This window comes from Microcaecilia unicolor, chromosome 3, assembly GCF_901765095.1.
Source record: "Microcaecilia unicolor chromosome 3, aMicUni1.1, whole genome shotgun sequence".
NCBI lineage: Eukaryota > Metazoa > Chordata > Amphibia > Gymnophiona > Siphonopidae > Microcaecilia > Microcaecilia unicolor.
The window spans coordinates 197,434,550-197,462,527 of NC_044033.1; the positions used below are offsets into that span (position 1 = coordinate 197,434,550).

At 47.0% G+C, this 27,978-nt stretch overlaps 1 protein-coding gene across 6 annotated transcripts in view; it reads left to right on the forward strand.

Annotated features, from left to right (window-relative positions):
• The window catches only part of DOCK6 (dedicator of cytokinesis 6), a 62,481-nt gene extending 43,498 nt beyond the window's left edge, over window positions 1–18,983 (forward strand). For 3 of the 6 annotated variants that reach the window (XM_030197004.1, XM_030197007.1, XM_030197005.1), the window contains 18 exons: window positions 48–174; window positions 315–399; window positions 550–646; window positions 839–973; window positions 1,288–1,440; window positions 1,541–1,699; window positions 1,906–2,006; window positions 2,364–2,556; window positions 2,861–3,004; window positions 3,128–3,259; window positions 8,668–8,682; window positions 12,193–12,318; window positions 13,349–13,438; window positions 13,906–14,142; window positions 15,406–15,549; window positions 16,544–16,650; window positions 16,976–17,143; window positions 17,228–18,983. In XM_030197004.1, coding sequence (XP_030052864.1) covers window positions 48–174; window positions 315–399; window positions 550–646; window positions 839–973; window positions 1,288–1,440; window positions 1,541–1,699; window positions 1,906–2,006; window positions 2,364–2,556; window positions 2,861–3,004; window positions 3,128–3,259; window positions 8,668–8,682; window positions 12,193–12,318; window positions 13,349–13,438; window positions 13,906–14,142; window positions 15,406–15,549; window positions 16,544–16,650; window positions 16,976–17,143; window positions 17,228–17,270 — 2,256 coding nt within the window. In that variant the 3' untranslated portion in view covers window positions 17,271–18,983. The remainder of the gene's footprint in view (window positions 1–47; window positions 175–314; window positions 400–549; window positions 647–838; window positions 974–1,287; window positions 1,441–1,540; window positions 1,700–1,905; window positions 2,007–2,363; window positions 2,557–2,860; window positions 3,005–3,127; window positions 3,260–8,667; window positions 8,683–12,192; window positions 12,319–13,348; window positions 13,439–13,905; window positions 14,143–15,405; window positions 15,550–16,543; window positions 16,651–16,975; window positions 17,144–17,227) is intronic. The other 3 variants (XM_030197008.1, XM_030197009.1, XM_030197006.1) reach the window with 2 other exon arrangements.
• The last annotated feature ends 8,995 nt before the right edge of the window (window positions 18,984–27,978 follow it).

Sequence of the window (27,978 nt, forward strand, 5' to 3'; positions counted from 1 at the left end):
CAGCCTAACACATGTCTTCTTCTTTACTGCCATTGCATCTGGTGAAGGGCCAAAAGACATCTGAGCAGATAAACAGTCTGACATTTAAGAAGTCGCTGGATATGAAGGCACGGCTGGAGGAGGTCATCCTTGGCACAGGTGGCGCCAGGCAGGAGATGGTGCGGCGTAGCAGAGGTGAGGTGCTGGAGCTGGTAAACAGAATCAAAGCCTGCAGGCGGCCCGGCTTGCTCCAGGACTCAAGCTTGCTTGTGTGGGGGAGATTTTAGCAGCTGCGCAGAAGGCTTCTTACCTGATCTTTTCATTTTTCTGCACAGAGAGAAGCCCGTATGGCACCCAGGAGAACGTTCGCTGGAGGAAAAACATCGCGCCCTGGAGGCAGAACGCAGAGAAAGTTGATAAGTAGGTTTTAGGGAGGAGAAGGGTGAAATGTACCCTTCCCCCTCCATGTCGCAAAGTGATTGCAGAAGAAATACGTCCCCCACCACCACCTCTTCCTTGTCACAGGCTGCAGAACCCACCGCTAACTCTCCTCCTGCTTCTCATTTACAGGAGCAAAGTGGATAGAGAGCTGGAGGCCATGGTGGAGGGGAACTTGGCAACAGAGGCCAGTCTAGTAGTGTTGGACACGCTGGAGATAATTGTGCAGGTAGGTAATGACGGGAGCAGCTCTGGGTACATAAGTGTATGTCTCTGTGGACCCCGGACCATCTTCATTGCTGGTGAACAAGAAGCCCGTTGGTATACACTGAGCCTTGAACTCTCTGTATTTGCAAAAGATCAACGTATCATCCGCATATGGTCTCCAGCTCCCCCTCCCCATTGTGTTTTGTGCCCACAGACTGTGGTCCTGTCGGAGGTGAAGGAGAGCCTTCTAGGAAGCGTCCTGAGAGTCCTGTTACATAGCCTGGCCTGTAACCAGAGTGTCCTCTTCCTGCAGCACTGTTTCAGTACACAGCGGGCGCTGGTGTGCAAGGTACTTGATATTTTAATATAGATTAATTTTATAAATGTAATGCTAGATTTGCAATATATAAAAGCACAGCTGGGTCCTGAGGGTAATGTGTACACAACACTGACGTATGCTAAGGCTTGAGAATGGCACATGGTATAGAGGTGTGCCAGGGCATAGGCGAAACAGAAATGTTGCAGAGCATGAGGCATGCAGATGCAGGCTGGGGCCTGAAGTAGGGGTCTAATGCATGTCAGGATTAAGTGGGAATGGTGCAGAAGGGAGCAGCAGCCCTGTATGCGACTGTGACCCAGTTTCCCCTCTCCGTCCTTGGCTAGTTCCCGGAAATACTTTTTGAGGAGGACACCGAACTGTGTGCGGACCTGTGCCTGAGGCTTCTGCGGCACTGCAGTAGCAGCGTCGGCTCCGTTCGCACCCATGCCAGTGCCTCCCTCTATCTGCTCATGCGCCAGAACTTCGAGATTGGAAATGTGAGTATGGAGAGGGGGACAGAAAAACCCTAAGTACCAGCACCACTATTACTAGTACCAGTCTACTGAGCCCACAAGTGACTTTGTTGCTTCTGCACAGAATTTTGCCCGGGTGAAAATGCAGGTGACAATGTCTCTGTCCTCACTGGTGGGGACTTCCCAGAACTTCAATGAAGAGTACCTGCGGCGGTCACTAAAAACCATCTTGACTTACGCAGAGGAGGACCTGGAGCTGCGAGACACCACCTTCCCAGAGCAGGTAAGTGAGATTGGTGGCCTGGGGCTGTGGGTAGTGGAGAGTGGCGGCCTCTCTCTCCAGAGCAGGTAACGGAGGCCTCGGGTGGAGGGACACCGTGTTTTGCGGAGCGGGTGATGAAGTGGAAGGATGCCTGGGGTGGACTGTGGAGGGCCACTATGTTTGCAGAGTCAGGAGAACGTCTCTCATTTGCTTCACTCACGGCACAGGTTCAGGACCTGGTGTTTAATCTGCACATGATTCTGACAGACACGGTGAAAATGAAGGAGCACCAGGAAGACCCCGAGATGCTGATCGACTTAATGTACAGGTACCCACCGGTTCTTACTGTAAATTGGTTCTGGGTAGAGCTGCCTGGGAAGGGGGGAAGGGTCTGAGATTTAAAAATGTGACCTGATAAAAGCTCCTGTAACCTTTCCCTCGTTATTGCTGTGTGGTCTGTAGCAGCCGATCCTCAAGACTCCCTCAGGGGGCATTAAAGGGAGGGTTTGGCCTGTGTATCCTAGACTTCCCCATCTGCGCAGGCTGGGATTTGGTCCAAGTTAAACCATCCTGCTTGTGCCTCTGTACAGCTGCAGACTCTGGGCCTGGCCCTGCTACATCAATCCTGCAAATGATTCACGGGGAACGGGACAGCAAAAGCATGGATTTATTTTGAATTTTGCAGGATTGCAAAGGGATACCAGAACTCTCCAGACTTGCGCCTGACTTGGCTGCAGAACATGGCAGGGAAACACTCGGAGCGGGGGAACTATGCGGAGGCAGCTCAGTGCCTTGTGCATGCTGCGGCGCTGGTGGCAGAGTACCTGAACATGCTGGAGGATTGCCGTTACCTGCCTATCGGCTGCGTCAGTTTCCAGGTACCTGTGTGCTGTGGGAGGGAGGATCTCGGCTGACGTCATGACTCAGTTCCTTCCTCCAGGGTCTAGTAGTGCTAAACAGTTGGACAATGAAGAGGGTCCCTCCATGCAATTAAGTGTTGCCCCCCCTCCCCCCCCCCCCCCCCCCCCAGCACAGCTGCCTCCCTGAGTCTTCTCCCTTCTATGGCTGGGGGGAGGAGGGACTAGAAAGTAGAATTTGTTAGTGACTGCCTCCCTCTCCTCTCCTTTTCCTGGGAGGGTTTGCATTAGTGACTTCTTTCTGACTGTTTTCTCTTCCTCTCAGAGCATCTCAGTTAATGTGCTGGAGGAGTCGGCGGTCTCAGACGACATCCTGTCCCCTGATGAGGAGGGCGTCTGCTCTGGGAAGTACTTTACAGAGGCAGGGCTGGTGGGGCTTCTGGAGCAGGCAGCAGCTTCTTTCACCATGGTAAGGGGGCAGGGGAGCGAAGGTGCCGGAGGAGGCTTCGGATTGTCCTGCAGGTGTTTAATTTGGTTGTCAGGGGCTTCCCTAGACTGGGATGGATTCTGATTCAGTCCCCTCTGTTCCCAGGGCGGTCTGTTTGAGGCTGTGAATGAAGTTTACAAGATTCTCATCCCCATCCATGAGGCCAACCGGGACTTCAAGAAGCTGGGGGCTGTGCATGGTAAATTGCAGGACGCCTTCAACAAGATAACGAACCAGGTACTTAAGGGGCTCTTGCAGTGGGACAGGGAGAAAGAATCACATCCCAGGGCAGATTGGAGGACATGAGGCCTTCCATTTGGGCCTTCTTTCCTCTATATATGTTAACACATCCCAACTGTTCTGTGTCCCAGCCATAAACTTAAAGCTGGTTCTCTCTCCCTTTGCCAGACTCACACCCTGCCCAAGAATCTCCAGCCCCCTTGCCCCACCCTACTACAGGAGCCAGAAGGGGGACCCTGGAGGGAGTCAGCAGGGGCTTATTGCCCTTTACCTCTGGGAGGGACAACAATAATCTTTTGTTATTCTTAACTCTCTGTGACTTGTCCCTCAGCTACCCCTACCCTCACAGGGGCACTATATGAGCTGCTCTGTAGCTAAGAAACCTGTCTAAAAACATTGAAATTACTGTAGTGGTTTCAGTTATAACAGTGCTCTTTTTTTGTAGAAAAAAGGTGCCGGTACTCATTATGGGCGGGTCACCACATATGGCTCCATTCGCCCTATGATAGGCCCCTACCCACATTAACCACACCCCCTATACCAGCCATGGCGCATATAAACAGACCGTCATTGAAAATATTACAGTCACTACAGGAGAACAAAATAACGTGATTGCTAAGTAGTAGTAGTAGTATACCCAGTGCAAAATAAGACAGCCAATGTAAATTCTCAAATTGGACATATTACAAACACTAAATGAAAATAAAATGATTTTTTCTACCTTTGTTGTCTGGTGACTGTTTTTCTTTCCATATTGGTCCCAGTCTGTGATTCTCCTTTCCTTTGTTTTCCGCTTAACCTCTTCTTTGCCATTTGTCATTTTTTGTCTCCTTTTCTTTGCTTTCTTCAATATTTTCAGGCTCTCTCTCTGTCCAGATTTAATTCATTCTTAGCTATCCATTCTTTAATTTCCTTCATCTACCCGTGGCTTTTCACCTTTTCCTCACCTTGTTCTCCCCATGCCCCTTCCTCTTATTCTCGTCTTTCTCTATTCCCCTTTTTCCATCCAGCAGCTCTGCTTCCTTTCTCTCCCATCCTTCCAGTCGTCTCCCTATTTCTTTCTGCATTCTTCCATCCCGCGTCTTCCCTCTTTCTCTCCCTATCCTTCCGTTTTCCCTCTCTCTCTCCCCATCCATCTGTTTTCCCTCTCCTCTCTCTCCCCATCCTTCCATCTGTTTTTCCCCTCTCTCTCCCCATCCTTCCATCTGTTTTCCCTCTCTCTTTCCCCATCTTCCATCTGTTTTTCCCTCTCTCCCCAATCCTTCCATCTGTGTTTTCCCCTCTCTCTCCCCTCCTTTCCATCTGTTTTTCCCTCTCTCTCCCCATCCTTCCATCTGTTTTCCCCTCTCCCCAATCCTTCCCATCTGTTTTTCCCTCTCTCTCCCCATCCTTCCATCTGTTTTCCCCTCTCTCTCCCCAATCCTTTCCCTCTGTTGTTTTCCCTCTTTCTCTCTCTCCCCAATCCTTCCCTCTGTTGTTTTCCTCTTTCTCTCTCTCTCCATCCTTCCATCTGTTTTTCCCCTCTCTCCCCAATCCTTCCTCTGTTGTTTTCCCTCTCTCTCTCTCCCCAATCCTTCCATCTGTTTTTCCCTCTCTCCCATCCTTCCATCTGTTTTTCCCCTCTCCCAATCCTTCAATCTGTTTTCCCTCTACATATTCCATCTGTTTTCCCCTCTCTCTCATCCTTCCATCTGTTTTCCCTCTCTCTCCCCAATCCTTCCTCTGTTGTTTCCCTCTTTCTCTCTTCCCAATCCTTCCTCTGTTGTTTTCCCTCTTTCTCTCTCTCCCCAATCCTTCCCTCTGTTGTTTTCCCTTTCTCTCTCCAATCCCTCGTTGTTTTCCTCTCTCTCTCTCCCAATCCTTCCCTCTGTTGTTTTCCCTTTCTCTCTCCATCCTTCCATCTGTTTTCCCCTCTTCCCCAATCCTTCCATCTGTTTTTCCCTCTCTCCCATCCTTCCATCTGTTTTTCCCTCTCTCTCCCCATCCTTCCATCTGTTTTCCCTCTTCTCCCATCCTTCCATCTGTTTTCCCCTCTCTCCCATCCTTCCATCTGTTTTTCCCTCTCTCTCCATCCTTCCATCTGTTTTTCCCTCTCTCTCCCCATCCTTCCATCTGTTTTTCCCTCTCTCTCCCCATCCTTCCATCTGTTTTTCCCTCTCTCTCCCCATCCTTCCATCTGTTTTTCCCTCTCTCTCCCCATCCTTCCATCTGTTTTTCCCTCTCTCTCCCCATCCTTCCATCTGTTTTTCCCATCTCTCTCCCCATCCTTCCATCTGTTTTCCCTCTCTCCTCTCCATCGTCCCTCTCTCTCCCATCCTTCCATCTGTTTCCCTCTCTCTCCCAATCCTTCCATCTGTTTTCCCTCTCTCTCCCCAATCCTTCCCTCTGTTGTTTTCCCTCTTTCTCTCTCTCCCCAATCCTTCCATCTGTGTTTTTACCTCTCTCTCCCCATCCTTCCATCTGTTTTTCTCTCTCTCCCCAATCCTTCCCTCTGTTGTTTTCCCTCTTTCTCTCTCTCCCCAATCCTTCCCTCTGTTGTTTTCCCTCTTTCTCTCTCCACATCCTTCCATCTGTTTTTTCCCCCTCTCTCCCCAATCCTTCCATCTGTTTTTCCCTCTCTCCCCATCCTTCCATCTGTTTTCCCTCTCTCTCCCCAATCCTTCCCTCTGTTGTTTTCCCTCTTTCTCTCTCTCCCCAATCCTTCCCTCTGTTGTTTTCCCCCCCTCTCTCTCTCTCTCCCCAATCCTTCCCTCTGTTGTTTTCCCTCTTTCTCTCTCTCCCCAATCCTTCCCTCTGTTGTTTTCCCTCTTTCTCTCTCTCCCCAATCCTTCCCTCTGTTGGTTTCCCTCTCCCTGCCAAGTTTCCCGCGAACGGCGCGAAGTCGTGACGCACGCGGCACCAGCCCCTATTTCTGGCCGCTGCTGCTTCTCCTGTTGAGCAGCAGCGGCCGCTACACAAAGAAAAAGAAGATTTAAAAAAAAAAATTTGAAACCTGGCTGAAACGCGGCACCCCGGCACTGTAGACAGCCATTAGGCATTGGCTGTTGCCCCACAGCCGCTCCTCCTCTTGCCTCTACGTCACTGCCCCTGGAGGAAGACCCCGGAGGAGCGCAGTGACGTAGAGGCAAGAGGAGGAGCGGCTGCGGGGCAACAGCCAATGCCTAATGGCTGTCTACAGTGCCGGGGTGCCGCGTTTCAGCCAGGTTTGAAGTTTTTAAAGAAATCTTTTTCTTTGTCTAGCGGCCGCTGCTGCTCAACAGAAGCAGCAGCGGCCGGAAATGGGGGCTGGCACTGCGTCCGTCACGGGGCGGGGGGAGCAAAAAAAAAAAAGGTGCCGGTACGCCGTACCGTTGCGTACCGGCACAAAAAAAGCACTGAGTTATAAACTGATAAAATGCATTTTTGTGGATACAAAGGATCTACAATGGGGTAGGCACTTGCAAGCGTCATATACCTGGTGAAAGGGTTATTGGGGAAGTACCCATTCTATATGCAGGTTATTCCACAGCACATACTCCTCATGTGAAGGTAGAAAACTTGCAGGCTTAGAAGGGGGGGGGGGGGGGAGAAGGGGGGAGGGGAGGGAGGGAGATGGAGAGTAGCACAATGATGTTAATGGCTGAAGAGACATGGAACTGTAAAAAGCAATCATTCCAAATGTTATCCAATTTGTGAAAGGTAAATGTTTAATGTCGATTTTATATGGTTATGGAAAAAACATAAATAAAAAACTAAGAAAAAAAGAAAACTTGCAGGCTTTAGGTGCTTACAGATAGAGCAGGGCAAGTGGCTACAGCAGCTCTGTCCTTGGGCACCTGCTTTTTAGTCTGAAAATTGGTACAAGAACCGCAGGTGAAAATTGCTCTCTTTAGGGTACGTGGGTAGATTTTTAAGAAAAACAGCTCTATCCTATCCATTGCCATCTCCCATCTGAATCCTGATTATACATTGGAAGTTCCTCTGGACCCGACTCCTTCTAGCATATGCTCAAAGTTCGGGAAGGAAGTTCTAGATCTAAGTTCATATTGGTCATGCCCCATCCCAGGCTTAATCCCCTCACCTGCCTTCCCAAACCACTTTCTTAACTTTTAGCTTCACCCTCACCTGACCTGGAAATATCTCATAACACCACCCCATTCCTTCCACTTTTTCTGAAAGAAACCCTGTGGTCTAGTGTTCTCCCTCCTCCAAGACTTCATTTAGCCTTCTGGCACTTCTCCAGATTTCTGTCTCATCCTTTGCAGTTCTTTATGCAAAATCCAATGTCGGGATGGAGTGTACTGGCTATGGAAAATTGAAAACTGCCTCAGCCAACCATTTGCTGCACTGTACCCCATCTTGTCTGACGGGGAGGGGCATCAAACATATGTGATCAGTGTTTTGGGATGAGATGGAAAATACAAGCATAAATCCCTTTCAAAGCTCTTTGTCCAACTCTGGCAGAAAAACCCAATAGGAAAAAAAACAACAACAACCCATGGGTGGTCTAGTTGATAGGGAGGTTGGGCCAATACTTTTGTACATATGAGGAAGTTAGCGTGGCAGTGTGTGCATTACTTTTTATGGGGGAGATTATAAGGGCAACACAGGACTTGTACAGGGAAGTCGGGGCATAACTAGTTTCCCTTACATAGGTCCCCACTATTCCAGAACCAACAGAGAGAGGTCTCGACTCAGTTTTCAGTTCTCTATCGCCACCTTCTGGTCGATGGCCACAAGTGTCCGTCATGTTCTGGAATAGTGGGAGGTACTAATGGAAAGAAAATTATCAGGTAAGACCTAATGTCTCCATATGTGAAGTTGGGCTAGTGTGTTACTTCCAAGATAATTTTAAAATTTTTGTACTTACAGTAAATTGGATCTTATATGTTTAGCTATTGAATCGAAGGATAGTATAGAAAGTATAACTAAGTTAAACTATAGAGAGAGCTGATGTAAGAGCTAACTGTTTTGAAGTCAAGCAGCTCATTACCCATAAAGTACTGTGTAAGTTCAGAGATGCTGAGGAGAGGGAATTATTATTACATGACATTTGTATCCCACACATACAAGAAAAGTTAAGCGTGGCTCACAACCCTCCTCCCCCCCAAAACAAAAAAAAAAACCCCAATAAACTGGGCTATCTCCAGGAACATTACAAATCAATAAAATACATACAGCCAATAAAAACTAATAGTCTGGTATTTTCTAAAAAAAATGGCACATTACCTGTATGGAGAGATCAGGGCACCAAGATTAAAGGGTGGAAGCTGTCTAGGGAGGCTTTTTACCTATAAGGAGGTTGGGCTGAAGTTACTTGTATGGAGAGGCTGGAATCCTGGTATGGGGAGGTGGGGCTGTGTTGCTGAGTGCATATTAACCGTCTTTCTCTTTTTTTCTCTCTCTCTCTCTCTGCTGTTCACCAGAGTTCTGGCTGGGAGGTAGGATTTCAATGTTGTTACCATGCACTAAAAGTTCAGGGTATCTTAGTGGGTCTTGTATTCTAACATGTTGTTATAAAGGCATGAGAGACACCTCGCATGTGGTGTAACCTTTCAAATATAGGATTTGGGTTCTTAATATGAATCCTGCACTGTGTATATATAAAACTCACAGGGCTTATGTGTAGCGGATGTATTCCCTCCATCCTCCTCCAGCTTGCAGCTGCAATGCATGATCTACATACGTGAGCGGGGAGTGGAATTAAACATGTTCCAGCTTACTGCTATGTGTGCGTGTAATAACTCTACTGGCACAAGCTTCCTCATCCCCTCTCCACCCCTGTCCTGTGGCCTTACATAGAACCAAAGAAAAATGACAGCAGATGCAGCCCATCAAATCAGCAGCAACCAAAATGAGTAGGAATGGTTTTGATCTATCGTGGGCCCAGCAAGGTGCCACTGCTCCGCGGTGCAGGGTAATTAATACTGGTGTATGAGGCTGGGCAGATCCCCTGTCCTGGCTATTCCTTCCGGTGATAATAATAGGGTAGAGCTCAGCAGAACCAGCATCCACTTGTCATGCCAATGTGAGTACAAATCCCAGCAGTGAAGATGGAAGGGACCCTTGTCCTAACTCAGGGATGAGCATGGGAAGTATACATGGAAAACATCATTAACTAGAGTTTTGGCAATTTGAAATATTGTATTTTCCTAATATTTTCAGAATAGCAGTTTGTTTTTGTCATTAAATTTTTACTTATTTATCAAAGTGGTCTATACAGCTCTGTATATCTGGTTCCAACGTTAACGTAATATTGTGGTTCTTTAGGGGTAGCACTGACGTATGTGTTGCCCACCCCTGTCTTGCAGTAATCCTTAGCCTCTTATTCTTCTGCATGTTGATTAGTAGGTGGTACATTTTTCTAGATGCTTTAAAAGGCACTGGCATTAGTCACATCAGGGTGGGTTAATACCTCCTCATATCCTTTCTCCATCCTGACTCCTATAGCAGCTACAGGGAGAGCTTCAGCAAAAACTCAGGATGCAGTTTGGACTCTGCATTTGTCCATCTACAGTACTAAAGTCCCTAGTTGCCCATCCTGGCATCCCTCTGGAGAATGGGGCACAGTGATGGTGGGGAGCCCTGCCACAGCTAGTATGTGAAAATCTCCATATGGTGTTGGGTCCTTGAAGCACAAAATAGCGTCGGGTTTGCATGCTTTTGTCTGTAACATTTTGAGTTTCACTTTGTTTTCATTTTCTGCTTTTACCTTCTAGTGTGCTTCTGGGTTTGTGTCTGTACGTTCTTAGCTTGGTATGGTTCCCAGTAAAACCTTTGAACCATTGAGCTGCTGCCTTTAATGGGCGAAATGTAAAGCCATCCACACCCCTTCTTCCCCATATCACCCTTGAGTGTTCGTACCTGGGGTGTCCGCGTGGGTTTCTTCCAGTGTTAGAGAGGCAGAATGCAAACACCAAGAAAGAGACCCCCAAAATCTACAGATAAGATCCAGAGAGCTGCAGTTAGCTGTGCCACTCAGTTACCTGCCCTCTGTGCCCGAACTGAGATTTTGCAAAGGTCCTCACGAAAGAGGGAGTTAGAGCATCCGGGTGCTCTGAATGACAGTTGGTGACAGCACAAAAAGACCAATCCGTCCCTGCAGTTGGCTCATACTGCTATGGATATATCCCATCTGCCAGCAGTAAATGCTTAATAGAATTTCTCTCCTTATTCAGGACAGTTTTTCTGCTCTTCTACCTTGGTCCCCATCTTCAGATCTACTACTACTGTTAGTTTATCATTTCTGGGACACTACTAGATGTACAGAGTGCTGTACACAAAACACATTAACAGACAGAGCTTACAATCCATTCAAGACAGACAAACAGGACAAATATGGGAATGAGGTGACTAGGGGTGAAGAATTAAAAGCAGCCTCAAGAAGGTGGGCTTTTAGCCTAGATCTGAATAGGTCCATTCCAGGCGTACGGCACAATAGACTCCCAGCTCCTCTGCCTTCCCGTGTTTAAACACAAGGATTTGTGGCTGTTGCTTGAATGTTGGACCTCCGAGGTTCCCGTACAGGTGTAAGTTCTGGCTATTTTTGAAGTATATAATGTTACGCATGGGGCTGACGGAGCAGCGAGCGCACTGTTGGCCATTATATGCAAAAGCTTCAGACGGGCTTTCATTTCCTGAGTTCCTGCGACATTAGCATGTATGTATGTATTTATTTTGTGATATTTAATATACCACCTTTTAAACAAAAGTACATCAAAGCAGTTTACAATAGGTAAAATAATTCAGAATAAAAGAAACAAATATAAGACGAGGCCCAAAGAAGAAGGGTAGGACAACAATTGAAACCTTAAGACTATGGTAATTAACAAAAACCTCAGGAACACGTAGGGGAGAAAAACCCCCAGCCACCGACACACGCATCATCCTGGAGTGCCAACACCATTAACCATCAAATACTTCTCAAAAGATTGCCTGAATAGCCCAGCTTTCAGGGCTTTTTAAACCTTAAAGTTGAAGTTTCCAATCTCAGATCCGGCAAAGTTATTCCAAAAATTTGATGCAACGATACTAAAAGTTAGTATAGTTATAGTGAAACCCAGGACTGGATGCGGATGCAGCAACGCCCATCCCTTGTAAGTCTGACCTGCCTTCTGCAATCTGTTCCTTATAGGATTGCGCATTGTGTGTTCCTGTCGCGCAGCAGAGAAGGAGAAATGATTTTCTTAAGGGATAGTTCAGTGTGTCTGTTGCATGCTTTCTGAGCCACAGTATTTCGAAAGGGAGAGCAACTTGGACAATGGGGTTGCATCCAAGGCAGCAACATACGCAAGCCATGGGGATGCATTGATTATCGGTCAAGGGCTGTGCTTCTGGGGTGTGCTGTCAGGGAGGTGGGAAGGGAAAAGCAGGGCAGAGCTGCTTGTTTGGGTCTTGGCTGTCACTGGCCTGAGGTGCCAAAGGTCAACGGTCACCAGCAGTGAGAGCACGTCTTGCTCTTACTGCTGTGCTTTCTGCTTTGCACGACCGCTGGCATCACCACTTCCTGTTCTCGTGTTTAAACCTGGGGCAGTGTTGGCAGCTGAGTGTGGCGGAGATGAAGGTTGGGGGTGGGCGCCAGAGCAAATGTTGGCCTAGGGCATCACACCAGCACTGGTACCTGCTGTCCTTGTGTAGTGGTCTCTGTGTATAGGCAAAGGTCGGGGTAGAGAGTAAGTCTTTTAATTGGTCATTATGTATTTATAATTTTTTTTTGTATTTTCCTTTGTTTTTCTGAAACTCCTCTTGATTGCTCCGACCCCTCCTGTGAATGATTTGGGTAAGTGACAAAACTCCATGTCTTCAGGGAGGGAGGGAGATAAGGCGTTACCTAGGCCCGGTCACTGTGTGTCAGCTTGGGTAAACCCTTGTTCTAATCCCCAGCTCTGTCATCTCATTTCACCCAATATTTCTGTTATCTGCCTACTTTTTGGCCTCCTACAGGACATCAGAGGATGTTCGGCACTTACTTCCGGGTGGGCTTCTACGGCTGCAAGTTTGGGGATCTGGATGAGCAGGAATTTGTGTACAAGGAGCCATCCATCACCAAGCTGGCTGAGATTTCCCACCGTTTGGAGGTAGGGGCCTGGGGGTGGGTTCAGGTGGGATGAATTTTATAGTGCTAAGGAGTTGATAGAGCACCCAGACTGAATGAGAGGGAAAGGAAGGGTGTAGAGGCCTCTGGATAATTGGCAGCAGTGGGTACTCCAGCTGGCCAGCAGTAGCCAGAACATAGGGGGCTAGAGTGAACTTCAGTTAGTTGGATGGAACCGGAGAAAGGGAAGGTGAGGTTGTAAATTCATGAGAGAGATGAGCTCTGAATCGCAGGCATGTGCGAGTCCCAGGTCTCTCCAAGGCCAGAAGGTAGCTGCCAAGACAGGAGAACCTGGGCTATTCCTGCCTCGGACTCCTGTCCCTCAGGCTGGGGACGGTGCTCTGTAAAGTCTTACAAGTCATTGGTTCTGTGAAATTTTGGAGAAACCGAGCTCCATATTTCCAGCTAAGCCAGGAAAGAGAGCCAGGGGACCATTTGCTATTGATTTAGCATTGACTTGAGGGTGGAGTGGTGAGAAGGGAAGAGATTTGCAGAACATTTTCAGGAATCTAGCGGTCTGAGCAGAAAGATTTCTGCACTTCTGCCCATTTCTCTTTCCCTCTCGCTATCCTTCCTGTCATTCTCTCTGAACATGAGGTTTGTCAGTACAAACCCTAGTTTTCGTATTTTGCATCCCTGAGGTTGGTGCTTGGATTATAAAATCTTCCATACTGCCAGTTAGCCAGCAGCACCACTTTTATGAGTTCTGGCAAATGCAGAATCTTTTTCTGCAGAGCCATCATGTGTTTTTTCAGGTTCAACACTAAAGTGTGTGCATGAGCTCTGGAAACCAGAGGGTCTCCCTTCAGCAAAGAGCTTCCTGGAAAGCTCTTGAACACCATTGTTGGGTTCCTTCTTCTGCCCAGTGTTGGTACAGCTGCCAGATGTCTTCAATAACGCAATGCTTAAATCCACTCTTGAATACATGTGTGTAAGTGCTCAAAATTTGGCAGGAGGGATGAAGAGACCTTCTGTGTGTTATAACTGATGTATTTTTTAAATCTTGCATTCAGGAATTTTATTCTGAACGCTTTGGAGATGAAATGGTAGAAATTATTAAGGACTCAAACCCTGTGGACAAAGCTAAGCTGGATTCCAATAAGGTATGAGTGAGAGGAGAGGCTGTGTGTCGATTTGCTGGGCTGAGACTCTGTTTAGTTAAATTTTAGTACGTTGTTACTTTGTTTTAGCTATACAGTGGTCCTGGATTACGGCCACTCCTGCTGTTGATCTCTCTCTCTGTCTCTCTGGATGAAGGAGACAGCGGCATGAACTGAGTTTATATGAACCTTGTAACAAGATAAACAGTACCGTGTAGTATTTACATTCTGCATGACAGGGTAGGGGGTTGTATCCATAAGCCCTGTAGCCTTTTCTGTTTGAAAATGAATCTTTGTCTGCCCTGCCACTGTCAGACACACTATAATGACTTATTTTTCATACGCTCGGTTACTGTAAAGAGGAGATGTGGTTACAGGAAGCGCAGGAGACAGTGTGTTTAACTTTTTTCTAATCCGAGCATTTCTGTACAGCAGTCGAGCTGATTAATTCTCTCCAACTCTCCTTGCAGGCCTACATTCAGATCACATATGTGGAGCCATTCTTTGACACGTATGAGCTGAAGGACCGAGTCACATACTTCGACAAGAACTACAACCTGCGTGCCTTCATGTTCTGCACGCCGTTCACACTGGACGGCCGTGCCCACGGGGATCTCCAGGAACAGTACAAGCGGAAGACCATCCTCACCACCTCTCACGCCTTCCCTTACATCAAGACCCGCATCAACGTCATGCAGAAGGAGGAGGTGCGTCGTGCCAAGGCTGGGCCTGTCCAGAATCCCAGCATGTAGCTGGCTCAACCCAGGACTGGCCAGACAGTGCTGTGTTTGCATCCTGAATCTGTGTCTTGTGGGGGAGGAGTTTATCGCATTACATTTGAACCTTGCGAGGTTCAGTACAGCTAACCCAAAGAAAAGCTAGGAATACCTAGAATCGTAACAAAATAGAAACAAATCATGTATCTCTCATTTTGTAAGCAGAACACAATTTCGAATCAAAAATGTTTTCAAGGATTAGCGAAAGTTTGTATTATAAAAGCACCCTTTATTGAAGTAGGCAATAGATTCCACCATTTAGCAGCCTGATAGAGAAATAATAAAGCAAATAGATTTATCCAATCTACCCTCTTTTATCCAACTAATATAGTCCAAAGCAGCTTACGGGAAGACTAGATGGAGAAAAATACAGTAAGCATCATTTTGGTAAAAAATGATGACATAAGTTTACAACTATGATGTCAAATATTTTGCAAAGAATGCCAGAATGCACTGTAAGAAGAGAGAGATCTTATCTGGTTTGGCAAGGCCAAGATAAGTGTTTGATAGAAAACCGATGTGTCCAGAGCCCTCGTTTGTAAAGGGTAAAACAATATATAGCTCTATTTAATGGACCTCTATTTTTAATAGAAATTAGATCATTTAAGTAAACTGATCCTAGTCCATATAGAGAATTTTAAATACATGACGAGCTAATTTAAATTCTATTTGTGCACATATCAGTAACCAGTGAAGAGCTTTGGATAATGAAAATCTAGATAACGTCTAGAAGTATTTACACAATTGCTAAGATTTAGCATATACCATGGGGTTTGTCCATACAATATTAGAAATTCCAAAGAGCATAATTTAAAAATAGCCCGAGTTTCCACAGGAAGCCAGTGTAATTTAATAAACAATGGTGTTTCTCGATCAAATTTTGATGTCCTAAACAGCAGTTGGGCCACTTTTTTCATAATGTTTCTTTACAACCCAGATAAATTATGTTGCAGTGGCCCGTTTGTGATATCAAGGACTGGGGTTCTCAACCCAATACACCCAGCTAGTATTCCTCCCTCCTCGTTTACTTCCTGTTTCAGGCTGGCCGTTTGACATGGCTGCTCCCCTTTTTCTGAGTTTTGCTTTTGTCCCCTTACAGCAGTTGTGGGTGGTGTGTGAGTGCGAAATTATCTCAGGCTGTCATGCCTCAAAGGGCCATGGAGTAAAGATGCGTCCTGACCTCTTGTTTTCCAGATCATTCTTCTGCCCATTGAAGTAGCTATAGAGGACATGCAGAAGAAGACCCAGGAGCTGGCCTTTGCTACCCATCAAGACCCCGCTGATGCCAAGATGCTGCAAATGGTCCTACAGGGCTGTGTGGGGACCACTGTCAATCAGGTGACTGCAGGGTATTTGGTGTCAACTGGGTAATGACTAAGTGTGATCTTCAGGAACAGGAGCTGGATGGGGAGTGGAGGAGTTGGAGATAACACAACTGCCGGGCAGCTGTCTGCATTGGTGTGCAAAAGAGACAAATGTCTCTACCTTCTATTCGTGAAGAGCAGTCACTTGTAGAACATGGGAATATGTGCATTTCTATGCCCCGTGCCATTACTAGGGATGAACGCTCGTCTTTTAATACTATGAGAAACCTTGTAAAATGGAAAAAGAAAGCCCTCTGAAATTCAAGGGGAGGAGAGATTTCCTTTTTCTTTTAGAAATGAGAAAAGAATGACATTTAAAAATTGAAACACCCCCATATCCCATCCTTTACTTGATTGGCGGGGTTGTCATAGTTAAAAGCCAAGAGAGATCCCCAGTCATTTCTGCCCTGCTGGATCCTTTTTCTCAAGGTGGAGCTTTTCAGTGCTGAGGTTGGCACTATTTTCTCGGACGTGGGAAATGGCGGGGGGTGCACAGACGTTTTTTTGTGTGTATGTGGAGAAGGAACTGCCTGAGGGAGGAGGGCATTGAAGTATTTTTCTAAACCACCTTGACCTCCTCGCCGGAATCCCCAACACGGAGGCTGCAGATTTTTGGTGTAGAGAAGGAATTTCAGGCAGAGGGAGGCGCTGAAGGTGGTTTTGTTTTTTTGGGTGTGGTGAGGGAATATCCGGAGTTGGGGGAGAGGGTGTAGGCATTTTTGGGGGGGGAGGGGTTTCAATGTAGTGAGAATGTTTTGGGGGACGAGGGGAGGGCCCTTCATTTTTGTGTTTTCTTTTCAGTTTGTATGTTTTTTTCTTTGCGTGTTTTCTCTCTTATAAATGAAACAAACATAAACCAGGGACATTTTTTCCTGTGTACACTTCACAAGGTCTTTGAAAGCTGCTAGATTGGGACCATGAATTCATGGAAGTACTGATGCCTTTCTGTGGCTTTCTCTCCCGCTTAGGGGCCCCTGGAGGTGGCTCAGGTCTTCCTGGCAGAAATTCCTGATGACCCCAAACTCTACCGCCATCACAACAAGCTGCGACTCTGTTTCAAAGACTTCAACAAAAGGTACCAGGCCAGGAAAGCACTCTGGGTTGGGTAACCTGCACTCAGTGCAGCACGGACATATCCCAAGACTATGGAATGGGAGGGGGGCAGTCATCCATGGCAGTTGATGGCTCCCACTGACAGGAGCTGTGTCCATACTGTATAAATATACCTCTTATGCTAGTGGGTACACTTTGGGCTTAAAATACTCTAATCGTCTGCCCTCATTATCTTACCATCATAGTGACTGTAACCGAGTTCCGTATGTCGCAGCTTTGCTCTATCAACTGTTTTTACCCCTTACATTTATGAGCCGTGAATCTTAATTTGTTTCTGCTCTTCTAAGGTGTGAAGATGCACTGCGGAAAAATAAGACCTTAATTGGCACTGACCAGCGAGAGTATCACCGAGAGCTGGAGCGAAACTTCCACCGGCTTAAGGAGGCTCTTAATCCGCTCATCAATCGCAAGATCCCTCAGTTATATACACCAGTAATACCTCTTTCGGGTAACAGGTAATACCAGTACTTGCACATACTTCCATGAAGGAGGGTGACGTAGCTTCTACCTTGCTGCTTACTTTTCATTTTCTCTTTCAGAAACTCCCTGAACCGCTCAAGCCTTCGCAAGATGAATGGGTAGATGACAGGAGTAGCAGTGACTGTCCCATGCACTGGGTCTGATCCTGAAGGATTTACAATGAAGGATAAAAGCCACAACCACGAAACCCTAAGCCTTTGGACATGTCTGTGGTGACAAGCTGATCCCACAGGGGCTGGGAGTGCCTTACGATTCCCCACCCTCCAGGGCCTTTTGTACTGTATGAGTCAGGGGTTGTAGCTTCCCTTGCAAAAGCCCACAGATCCTTCATGGGGGCCAGGAGATGGTCATGGCCTGAAGAACTGGGAGAGATGGAAAGCTTTTGCACTGTCTGACAGTGTGAGCTTTACCTTCTGTCGGTGTTTGTGCTTTTCATGTTCAGAGAAGATCTGCCAGCTGCTGTTCCTCACGTTTGGGGTGCAGATGAAGGGTTCCTCTTTCAAGTCTGGCATATTTGTTTATGATGTATTAGCAGTGACCACAGGAAGCAGCCCCCTGGGGTCTGTTCCCAGCACTGGGGACTTAACATTCCTCATTCATTCCCTCAGCTGCAATATTTGAGTGTAGGGGTGGTGGGCAGAAGAAAAGGACCAGAAGGGGCAGGTAGTGGTTGTGATAACCCCTGTCTCCGGACTTGGAGTTGGCCAGTGGTTGCTCAGCTGTGGCTAGGCTGCATCCCTCACCGTGCTGGTCTATTTTGTTCTGTTTGTTTCAAGGATGTTTAATAAATGGCAGGGCTCTTTTTCCACTGAAATGGGCCACTGTAGGTCCTGTGATCTCTTGGGTGGGGGAAGAGTGTATTTGTCATATATATATATATATATATGTGTGTGTGTGTGTGTGAGGGAGGGGGGACTCAAGTGATATCAGTAGAAGTGTAATGGGGAGGTTGTCTTGTGTTTCCCTTCCCTCGCTTTTAGTTAATGTTGATCACTGTAGTAAAAATGGGGCTAGTGTCACCCTGAAGGAAGACATCTTTCCTTTGCTCATAGCCTCTAGCTGTGTAACAGATTACGTCAGAAAAAAGGCCAACCAACCCAGGCACAGAGCTACTAGCATAGTGCTTTGTAAGGAGGAGATTTTCAGATTTCCCTTGCTCAGCTCCCCAAACTCCTGTTGTAGGAGCAGCAGGTTTAAACCTGACAGTTGGTATTTCCTGCATTGTGTGATCCGAAATGGGCTACAGTGCCTTGTAGGGTTTGTTTGCTGTGCCAGGGTTGGGACAGGTTCCATTGTATTGGGCAGGCATTTCCTGCTCTCCCGTGGGCCTTGTGCAGTGGGAGATTCTTGCCCTGTGCATGAGAGTTGGTGTCTGCATCTGTCCTTTCTAGTTATTCATGGCCGAGCTGACCATTTGTATATATTAAAATGTATTGCCTGTATTTATGAAGAGATTCGGCCAAGATATTGTTCCCTACTCCATCCCATATTTAATCCAACATCTTACTTCACTGAAGCTGTCAAGACCTGCCATCATCTTGTATTCTTACTAGAAGGTACCTAGTTGCCATCACTATGATGCCTCCCACCCACTTGGTCTCTGGATGTTCTAACCTGCTGGTTACCAGGCTGTGGCTAGTGTTGTCCCTGGGTCTTTCATCCTTTACCCACTCACATGGTGTTCTCTTGCCCAGCTTTGAGTCTGTCCTCAGGCCGGCCCTACTTTTGAGTGATTGTGTTAAGCATACTGCCTGGCTTTTTAGCCCTACTGCCTTATACAAACGAGTCTCTGCATATGGTCCTGTGGCCTCAGGCTGCCCTGTCTATGCTGATGCTGTGTACTCTCTAAGACTGAATTTCTCTAATTGGAAGGTGTTTGGGATTATTAATCTTGAGACAAAAAAAAAAGATTCCTCCTAAGACAACTGGCTTTTTTTTGATGAGGCCTCAAACATATTAGCTTCAGTGCAACCCAAACAAAAAGAAAGAATTGGAAACAGAGTGAGCCAAAGGGTAGGCTCTAGTGGGTGAGTGGAACAGCTGCCCTGCTGTCTACAGAGGTGCTGGAAAGGGAGGCACCACATTGGCCTGGTTCTTCCTGAATGGTGGAGGGCCTGGGGCGATCAGACATCCTATCCCAGTAGGCAACATCTTTAAATGGGAAAGCATGATGCCACCCCATGTCTTAGTGTTATTACAGAGCTGTTGTAAGGTTGTATTGGACACCCTGAGGCATTGCAGAGCCAAACCCAGTAAGGTAATAGAGGAGAAAATAAGATGAGCTATGGTGGGTGAGAGCGAATGTCCATCTAGGTAGCCATCCTGTCTCTGATAGTGGTTAAGTCAAGTCCTAACTTTCCAGTATGACCCCAAACAGCTGCTCTGTTTATGGTAGCTTTGTCCCAATCTACCTGGCTAATAATGATTTATGGACTTTTCTTCCAGGAGTTTTGTAAACTTTTGAAAGCTGCTGTGCTGACTGCCTTGATTATATCCTTCAATAATGACTAAAAACTTTGCAGGGACACTGTATGGGACATATATTGCATATATTAGGCTTGTCCATTCTTCTCTTCCTCTGGTGGGAGGACATCTTCAGGAGTATACACATGAAGTAGCACATATGAGTTTATCTTGTTGGGCAGACTAGATGGACCTTGCAGGTCTTTTTCTGCCGTCATCTACTATGTTACTATATTGCCTTAGAGCATGGATTTTTAATCCAGTCCTTCATACACATGGAGTTGTATCCACAAATTTGCATCGAAATCTATCTCATGAATATTCATTGTAGGTATCCTCAAAACCTGAGTGGCTGGTTGTGTCCTGAGGACCAGGTTGAAAACTCCTGGTGGCTTAGGGCCAGATGCACTAAACTTAACGAGCAATTAACGAGCAAGTACTAAACCCCGGCATGCACTAAAGGCCATGTTCCGACGACGGTAGCAGCTAACGGAATGCAGATGAGCAAATTGTGTAGAAACCCCCAGGGCCGTGCCAAGGGTCTGTGGTGCCCCCCTGCAAGGGATCGGGTGCCGCCCCCCCCCCCCCCCCCCCCCCGTGTAGATGATCGCTGTCCTCTCTCGCCTGCCCTCCCGCTCCCATGTCCCAACTGCCCGCCCTCTTCTCCCCCCAACAAAATCTCTTTTAAATTTACCTCCGTCTGGCTGGCAGGGCAGCGAACGGCGCAGCGTCAGTGAAGGAGGCGGCGCTCCCGACGTCTCTACTGGTCTTCCCTTTGCTCAATGTCCCGCCTTCTTCTGACGTCATTTCCTTGACGTCAGAAGAAGGTGGGACATTGAGCGAAGGGAAGACCAGTAGAGACGGCGGGAGCACCGCCTCCTTCACCGACGCTGCGCCGTTCGCTGGCCTGCCAGCCGCACGGAGGTAAATTTAAATGAGATTTTGTTGGGGGGAGAAGAGGGCAGGCAGTTGGGACATGGGAGCGGGAGGGCGAGGCAAGCATGGCGCGGCGGGGCGCCCCCCTGCCACGCTTACTTCGCTTACCGTGTTGGCACGGCCCTGGAAACCCCATTGTAATGAGATGCATTAACCTTTTCCAATTGCCTTAACGCTGGAAAATCTAATGAGAGGTCTATACCTGTCATTGGGGTGGCGTGGGATTGAAATGTTACAAAAAAAAAATTGAGGGAAAAAAGTGCTCAACCTGGAAGTCCCACAGCGCGTTTAGCTCAGCCCCCTCCCCCCCCAGGTCGTCCTTCACTATATATAAAAAAAAAGAGCTGTGCCTATGGACGTCCTTCGCCCCCCCCCCCCCCCAGATCCCCGCCGCTCGAGATCCCCACCCATCCACCTCCCCCCTACATTGAAATGACACAAGTCAGATGACTAGAACGTGTGTGGAACAAAAAGAAAGACGACCCCTCACTTAATGCCTGGAAACAACTGCAAAGGAAATATAAATATACCATAAGACAAACTAAAAGATTATTCTATAAAACTGAAATTGGACCAAACTACAAAGACACACACAAACTCTTCCAACTCGTGAATAAACTACTAGACGTCACACCAATCACAACCAACAGCAAAGATACACCAGGAGCAGACAATCTCGCAAAATACTTCAACGAGAAAATCGTACAATTGTGACTTAAAATACCAGTCAGTACCACCGATTACTCCGAGCTCCTTGACTGTCTAGACCCACACGCTGGTGTATTCCCAGCAGACAGAACCTGGACCAACTTCGAGATATTATCGGAGGATCTTATCTCCCAAACACTTAAAAGATTCACCAAGTCTCATTGCAAATTAGACATCTGCCCAAACAACCTTATGACATCTGCCCCTCTGTTACAAGAAATGATTTACTTGGGGGAAAGAGCTCTAGAGCACTCGCTACTGTTTATAATTTAAAAGCAGGCGCTGTATTTATAAGTTTTAGGATATTAATTTCTCCACCAATCACCAAAGGTGATAATTGCAATATTGCAATAAATTAAATAAATTAAGTATATATCTCTGTTGAAATTCGAAAGCATGTACTCAGAGCACAAAGAGACTATACTTTTAGCTTCAGGAAAGGTTTATTTTAAAATACAATTTCACACGAGAGGTAGGTTTTTAAAAGGATCTTAGAACAGAGAATTTGTGCTTAAAATAGAACAAAGTAGCAGGTAGGTTAACTTACAATCCTTGTTACAAGCATGCTGTGGTCCAGCTGATTGATGGGCACATGGTCAGGACAGGAGCAGGGCTTCTGCAGCGAGTGGATCTGAGTTGCTTGCAGCTGAAGAGAGAATCTGAATCTTGGGGAAACAGCTTTTGCTTTTATATCATGCAAGCTGCAGGAGGATATGACACAGAGTCCCAGCACCTGCTTCCTGGTTTGCACTGGATAACTTGCAAGGCATTATGGTTATTGTAGTCTGTTCACATGATCTGCAGATGTCCTGGCATCCATTTGTCTGATAGTTGATGGGAGGGGCAGGTATACCTCTGATGACAGGCAAGTGTTCTGTTTATGCTTTTCCTCTGAGTTCTTTGTTTTCAATGGGGTATTCAGGTACCCACCTTAGTCAAGCTTTTGTTAGGTGGGAGGGCAGAGGAAGCTATATATCTCTCTTTTGTCTTTGTTAAGTGTTTGTAATTGACTAGCCCTGCTACCAGAAATTCCCAAGGAAAAGGGGAAAGAAGGTATTGAAATGCAGTTTCAATACATCTTTTAAAAGCTGCATTTTTATATTGATAATTCTGACAATTGGCTTATACCATAACACCTCAACAATTTATAACAGACCTCACGAATCACGTGAACTATATGTTACAAACTGGACTCTTCCCGAAGGAGAATGGAAACATACTACTCACCCCCATACCAAAAGACACAAAGAAGAGTGCTAGCGAACTAACCAACTACAGACCAGTAGCATCCATTCCCTTAATAACAGAAGGGATGGTAACCACACAACTCACAAACTACTTAAACAAATTCTCAATACTACACGACTCACAGTCAGAATTCCGGTCTAACCACAGCACAGAAACAGTACTAGTTACTCTCATGAACAAATTTAAACAATTGATAGCAACTGGCAACAACATACTACTGCTACAATTTGATATGTCTAGCGCCTTCGACATGGTAGATCATGGAATACTGCTACACATCCTCGAATACTTCGGAATCGGAGGCAACGTTCTCAATTGGTTTAAGGGGTTCCTAACCACACGATCATACCAAGTGACATCTAATTCGACTATCCAGCTCATAATCGAAAGTGATCGCCGGCCATTTCCTGACACAAATCGGGAGATGGCCGGCGATCGCGGAAAAGCAGCGAAATCGGTATAATCGAAAGCTGCTTTTTTGACAGCATCGCCGCTTTCCCGTCGCCTCGCTGGCGAAAGTTCAAAGGGGCGTGTTGGCGGCAAAGCGAAGGCGGGACATGGGCGGTATGGGCGTGGCTACCAGTAGCCGGCTTTCGCCGATAATTGAAAAAAAACAGCGTTAAGCAGTATTTCGCCGGGTTTACTTGGTCCTTTTATTTTCACGACCAAGCCTCAAAAAGGTGCCCCAACTCACCAGATCACCACTGGAGGGAATGGGGGATGACCTCCCCATACTCCCCCAGTGGTCACCAACCCCCTCCCATACTAAAAAAATAAAAATAAGAACCTTTTTTGCCAGCCTGTATGCCAGCCTCAAATGCCGTACCCACCTCCATGACAGCAGAATGTGTTCTATCCTCTGACAGCCTTTCCCTGGTTGTGATTTGGCTAAGTTGAGTGTGACACCTTTTCTGTTAGGTGCACTGCAGAGTCACATCAGCAATGCATTGTGGTGGGTGTAGGGTAGTGGGCTCTACTCCCATGGTGCTTTTCCCCCTGCTAACTGGGTCAGAGTGTGCCCTGTTTTGTTTCCTGTTGTAGTCCATGCGGTAGTGGCCATTTTTGTAAGCCAGTTTTAGTTCCCTTTCCTGTGTTACCCACGTTAGAGAATGTAGTTCTTACCTTGAATGGTGCTGAAAGAGGGCATTGTACACCATTGTGCCAGCTCTGACCTACTGCTCATCTTAGTACCAGGGGACTCTTTGCCAGTGGGGCACAACCTCTGATCTGCAGTTAACTGTGAGTAAACGTGGTTATTTCAAGAAAGGACTTTTTCCAGAGAGATTAGTCTTCAGGTGTGAACTGGTGTGCCAAAGTTATATAGCAGCAATAAGTCCTAGAAGCTGTATGCAGGTCCCTGGAGCAGTCCCTGGAGCAGTTTTAGTGGGTGCAGTACATTTGTGGGTAGTGGGTTTTGGGGGGCTCAGCTTCCGAAGTAAGGGAGCTATGCACGTGGGAGCTTTTCTGAAGTCCACCGCAGTGACCCCTAGGGAGCCCGGTTGGTGTCCTGACATGTCAGGGGGCCAGTGCACTAAAAATGCTGGCTCCTCCCACGGCCAAATGTCTTGAATTTGGCCGGGGTTTGAGATGGCTGACATAACTTTCCATTATCGCTAAAAAACGAAGCCGGCCATCTCAAACCCTGGCGAAATCCAAGGCATTTGGCTGGCTGGAACCGTATTATCGAAACAAAAGATGGCTGGCCATCTTTTTCGAATATACGGGTCTGGCCATCTGTTTGCGGCGCCACCAAAATACATCGCCGGCGCCGTTCGATTATTCCCCTCTATATCAGCTGCATGGATACCTGAATGTGGAGTTCCACAGGGATCCCCTCTCTCACCGACCTTATTCAACTTAATGATGATACCCTTGGCCAAACTACTAGCAAACCAAAACCTCAACCCATACATATATGCAGATGATGTAACGATCTAAATCCCATTTAAACAAGATTTAAAGGAAATTTCTAATGACATCAACCAAAGCCTACATATCATGCACACATGGGCAGATGCATTTCAACTAAAACTCAATGCAGAAAAAACCCAATGTCTAATACTCACCTCGCAACATAACACGAACAAATTCACCACCATTAACACACCAAAGCTGAATCTTCCAATCTCGGACACCCTAAAAATTCTTGGAGTTACCATTGATTGACACCTAACACTGGAGAGTCATGCAAAAAATACAACCAAGAAAATGTTGCACTCAATGTGGAAACTAAAAAGAGTACGACCTTACTTCCCAAGGAACGTCTTCCGCAACCTGGTACAATCAATGGTACTCAGTCACCTAGACTACTGCAACGCACTCTACGCTGGTTGCAAAGAGCAAATAATCAAGAAACTTCAGACAGCTCAGTACACTGCAGCCAGACTCATATTCGGTAAAGCAAAATATGAAAGTGCTAAACCCCTCCGAGAAAAGCTACACTGGCTCCCACTTAAAGAGCGTATCATGTTCAAAATATGCACCCTAGTTCACAAAATCATTCACGGAGAAGCCCCAGCCTACATGTCAGACCTGATAGACTTACCACCCAGAAATGCCAAATAATCATCCCGCACATTCCTTAATCTTCACTTCCCCAATTGTAAAGGTCTAAAATACAAGCTAACACATGTGTCAACCTTCTCTTACCTGAGCACACAATTCTGGAACGCGCTTCCGCGCAACTTAAAAACGATCTATAAACTAGCCAACTTCCGCAAATTACTGAAGACCCAGCTCTTTAACAAGGCATACCACAAAGATCAACAAACGTAAATTCCTATACATATACCCAGTACTGTCTTATAATACTTGCTTGTTAAACTACTATCATGTAATATCACTATCATGTTACCCAAGATCCTCTGTAATACAAAATGTATATTTTCTTATATATCAGATATATCCATCATTCATATTGTAAGCCACATTGAGCCTGCAAAGAGGTGGGAAAATGTGGATACAAATGCAACAAATAAATCCCACAGTCCCGGCCTCCCTGCCATACGAGGCACCGCCCCCGTCGCCCCCCTTGAGGTCGTCACCGCTGCCGCTCCCCCTCTACCCGCTCCCCTCCATCTGCCACCGGGTGGGGCCCTCACAGCGCCTCTCACCTCCATGTGAAGGCGCTGCAGCAGGCAACAGCTGATCGCCTCCCTTCAGACTTCCCTCCTTTCCTCCCTGGTGCGCCCTCATCTGATGTAAGACGAGGGCGGGCCATGGAGGAAAGGAGGGAAGTCCGAAGGGAGGCAATCAGCTGTTGCCTGCTGCAGCACCTTCACACGGAGGTGAAAGGCGCTGTGAGGGCCTGGCCCAGTGATGGCGACAACCTCAAGGGGGGCAGTGCCTCGGATGGCGGGGAGGCCGGGGCTGTGGGAAGCTGTCATTTCAATGCAGGGGGGAGATGGATGGGCAGCGATCTCGGGGGGGGGGGGGCGGGCGAAGGACGTCCATAAAGGACGTCCTTGGCATGCACAGATCAGCCAGCTTAACGCTTGGCTGCTCTGCTCATGCTCAACTGGCCGACTGTTTAACGATGGAATAGAGAATGCAAGTGGGCTACAATGAGCAGCTCATTTGCATTCCTATTCCTTGATGCATGCCCGTTCCTTACCGATTCGCTAAGGGAATCGCTCTAACGATTGTTTAGTGCATCTAGCCCTTAGAGCCATAGCTGTTGTGGACTTTTGTAAAGTTGCCACCTGGTCAGCCATTTATACATTCACCAGACAATTGTCTAGATTCCATTTCTGCATGAAACATTACCTTTGCCAACCAGTCCTATGTAGCAGCTGCTTATTGAACTTTCTGACGACGACCCACCACCACTTTCTTGAATTGCCACCCAACAGCAGAAACAATGACCTGCAGCTTGGGAATCACTATAGAGCGTGCTTTCATCTCCCCTGCTTCTCTGTGGAGAAAGTTACCCATAACATGGGTTTGCTGTAGATAGCAGGGAAATGCAGCCACAATTTCCTGCCCGCCTTCCTCTCCATCAATGTCCCTGAGCTAACTAGGAGATGGAGTGAAAGGAAGAGGAGATGTAGCTACCAGGGAAACACTGCATGGGCAGGGCAAGCTAGTATGGCTGTTTCCCCTGCTGTCTATGGCAAACTTCTGTTCCAGGTAAGCAACTTTGCATTTTCTGATTTGCTTTAAATGTGTTACCTATAGAGCACAACCATGATGCTGTGTTGGGGGGGGGGGGGGGGGGGCATGGTGCCTTCTTAGACTGTAGCCATCAGCTTGTACAAGAGGGTCTGGGCTGTCATGAAGCCGCTCTGTACAGGGAGCCAAGAGCCTGTAGTGGGCATTGAGCTAGATCCTCTGGGGTGTATATTGTCATACAAAAAAGGCCTGGGTCTGCCATCATTACAGAGCACCTTTATATCCAGGTTATAAAGGTCATACAGGAGGATCAGGATGGATTTATTTACCACCTTTTTGAAGGCATTCACTAATGAATCTTGTTCCCCTTACTGGCAAGAGCAGGGGTTCTCAAGCCAGTCTGGTTTCCAAGATACATATAAAGTAGCACATATGAGTTTATCTTGTTGGGCAGACTGGATGGACCATACAGGTCTTTATCTGCCGTCACCTACTATGTAAGATAGCCACAGTGAATATGCATGAGAAATTTGCATGAACTGCCTCCATTGTATGCAGATCTATTTCATGCATATTTATTGCAGGTATCCTGAAAACCTGGCTGGCTTGGTGTAGCCCGAAGACTGGTCTGAGCCAGTGGCGTAGCCACAGGTGAGCCAGAGTGGGCTGGGGCCCATCCACTTAGGGCTCAGGCCGACCCAACAGCAGCACATATTCAGTGCTAGCTAGTGGGGATCCCAAGCTTCGCCAGCTGAAGACCTCTCCCTGATGGTGCTGAAAACACTGCTTTCCACTTCAGCAGTCTAAGCTTCCTAATCTGCTGATACTGGCCTCATCGCATTGGGGGGAAGGAGGGAGGAGAACACTTGGTGCCCACCCACTTCTTCACTAGGCCCACCCAAAATCTGCTATCTGGTTACGCCCCTGGTGTCTGAGTATTGGTCTTCACTCGCAGTCCTTTAGGACTGCCAAGTGCCAGTTTTCTGGGATATGTGTACAATATCAGTGACCCTTCTCTGGCCACAATGAAGGCGCGTACTGTCTGCAATCACCCCTCTGGTACTATGTAAGCCACATTGAGCCTGCAAATAGGTGGGAAAATGTGGGATACAAATGTAATAAATAAATATTGGGGGTGCAAAGGTAACTCCTATGGGCACCATTGCACGGCTATTTGCGGTAGGTCCCATTTCATGCCATAGGATCTGTTTGCTAATAACAGCTCATAAACGAGGTTAGCACAATTTCTGAATGGGGCTGGGAAGGGAACTTGATCTAGCTAAGATGGTCCCTTTAAGAGGAGGGGCGGGGCCTGAAGTCCCGTTTGACATGGTCGGGATCTGGC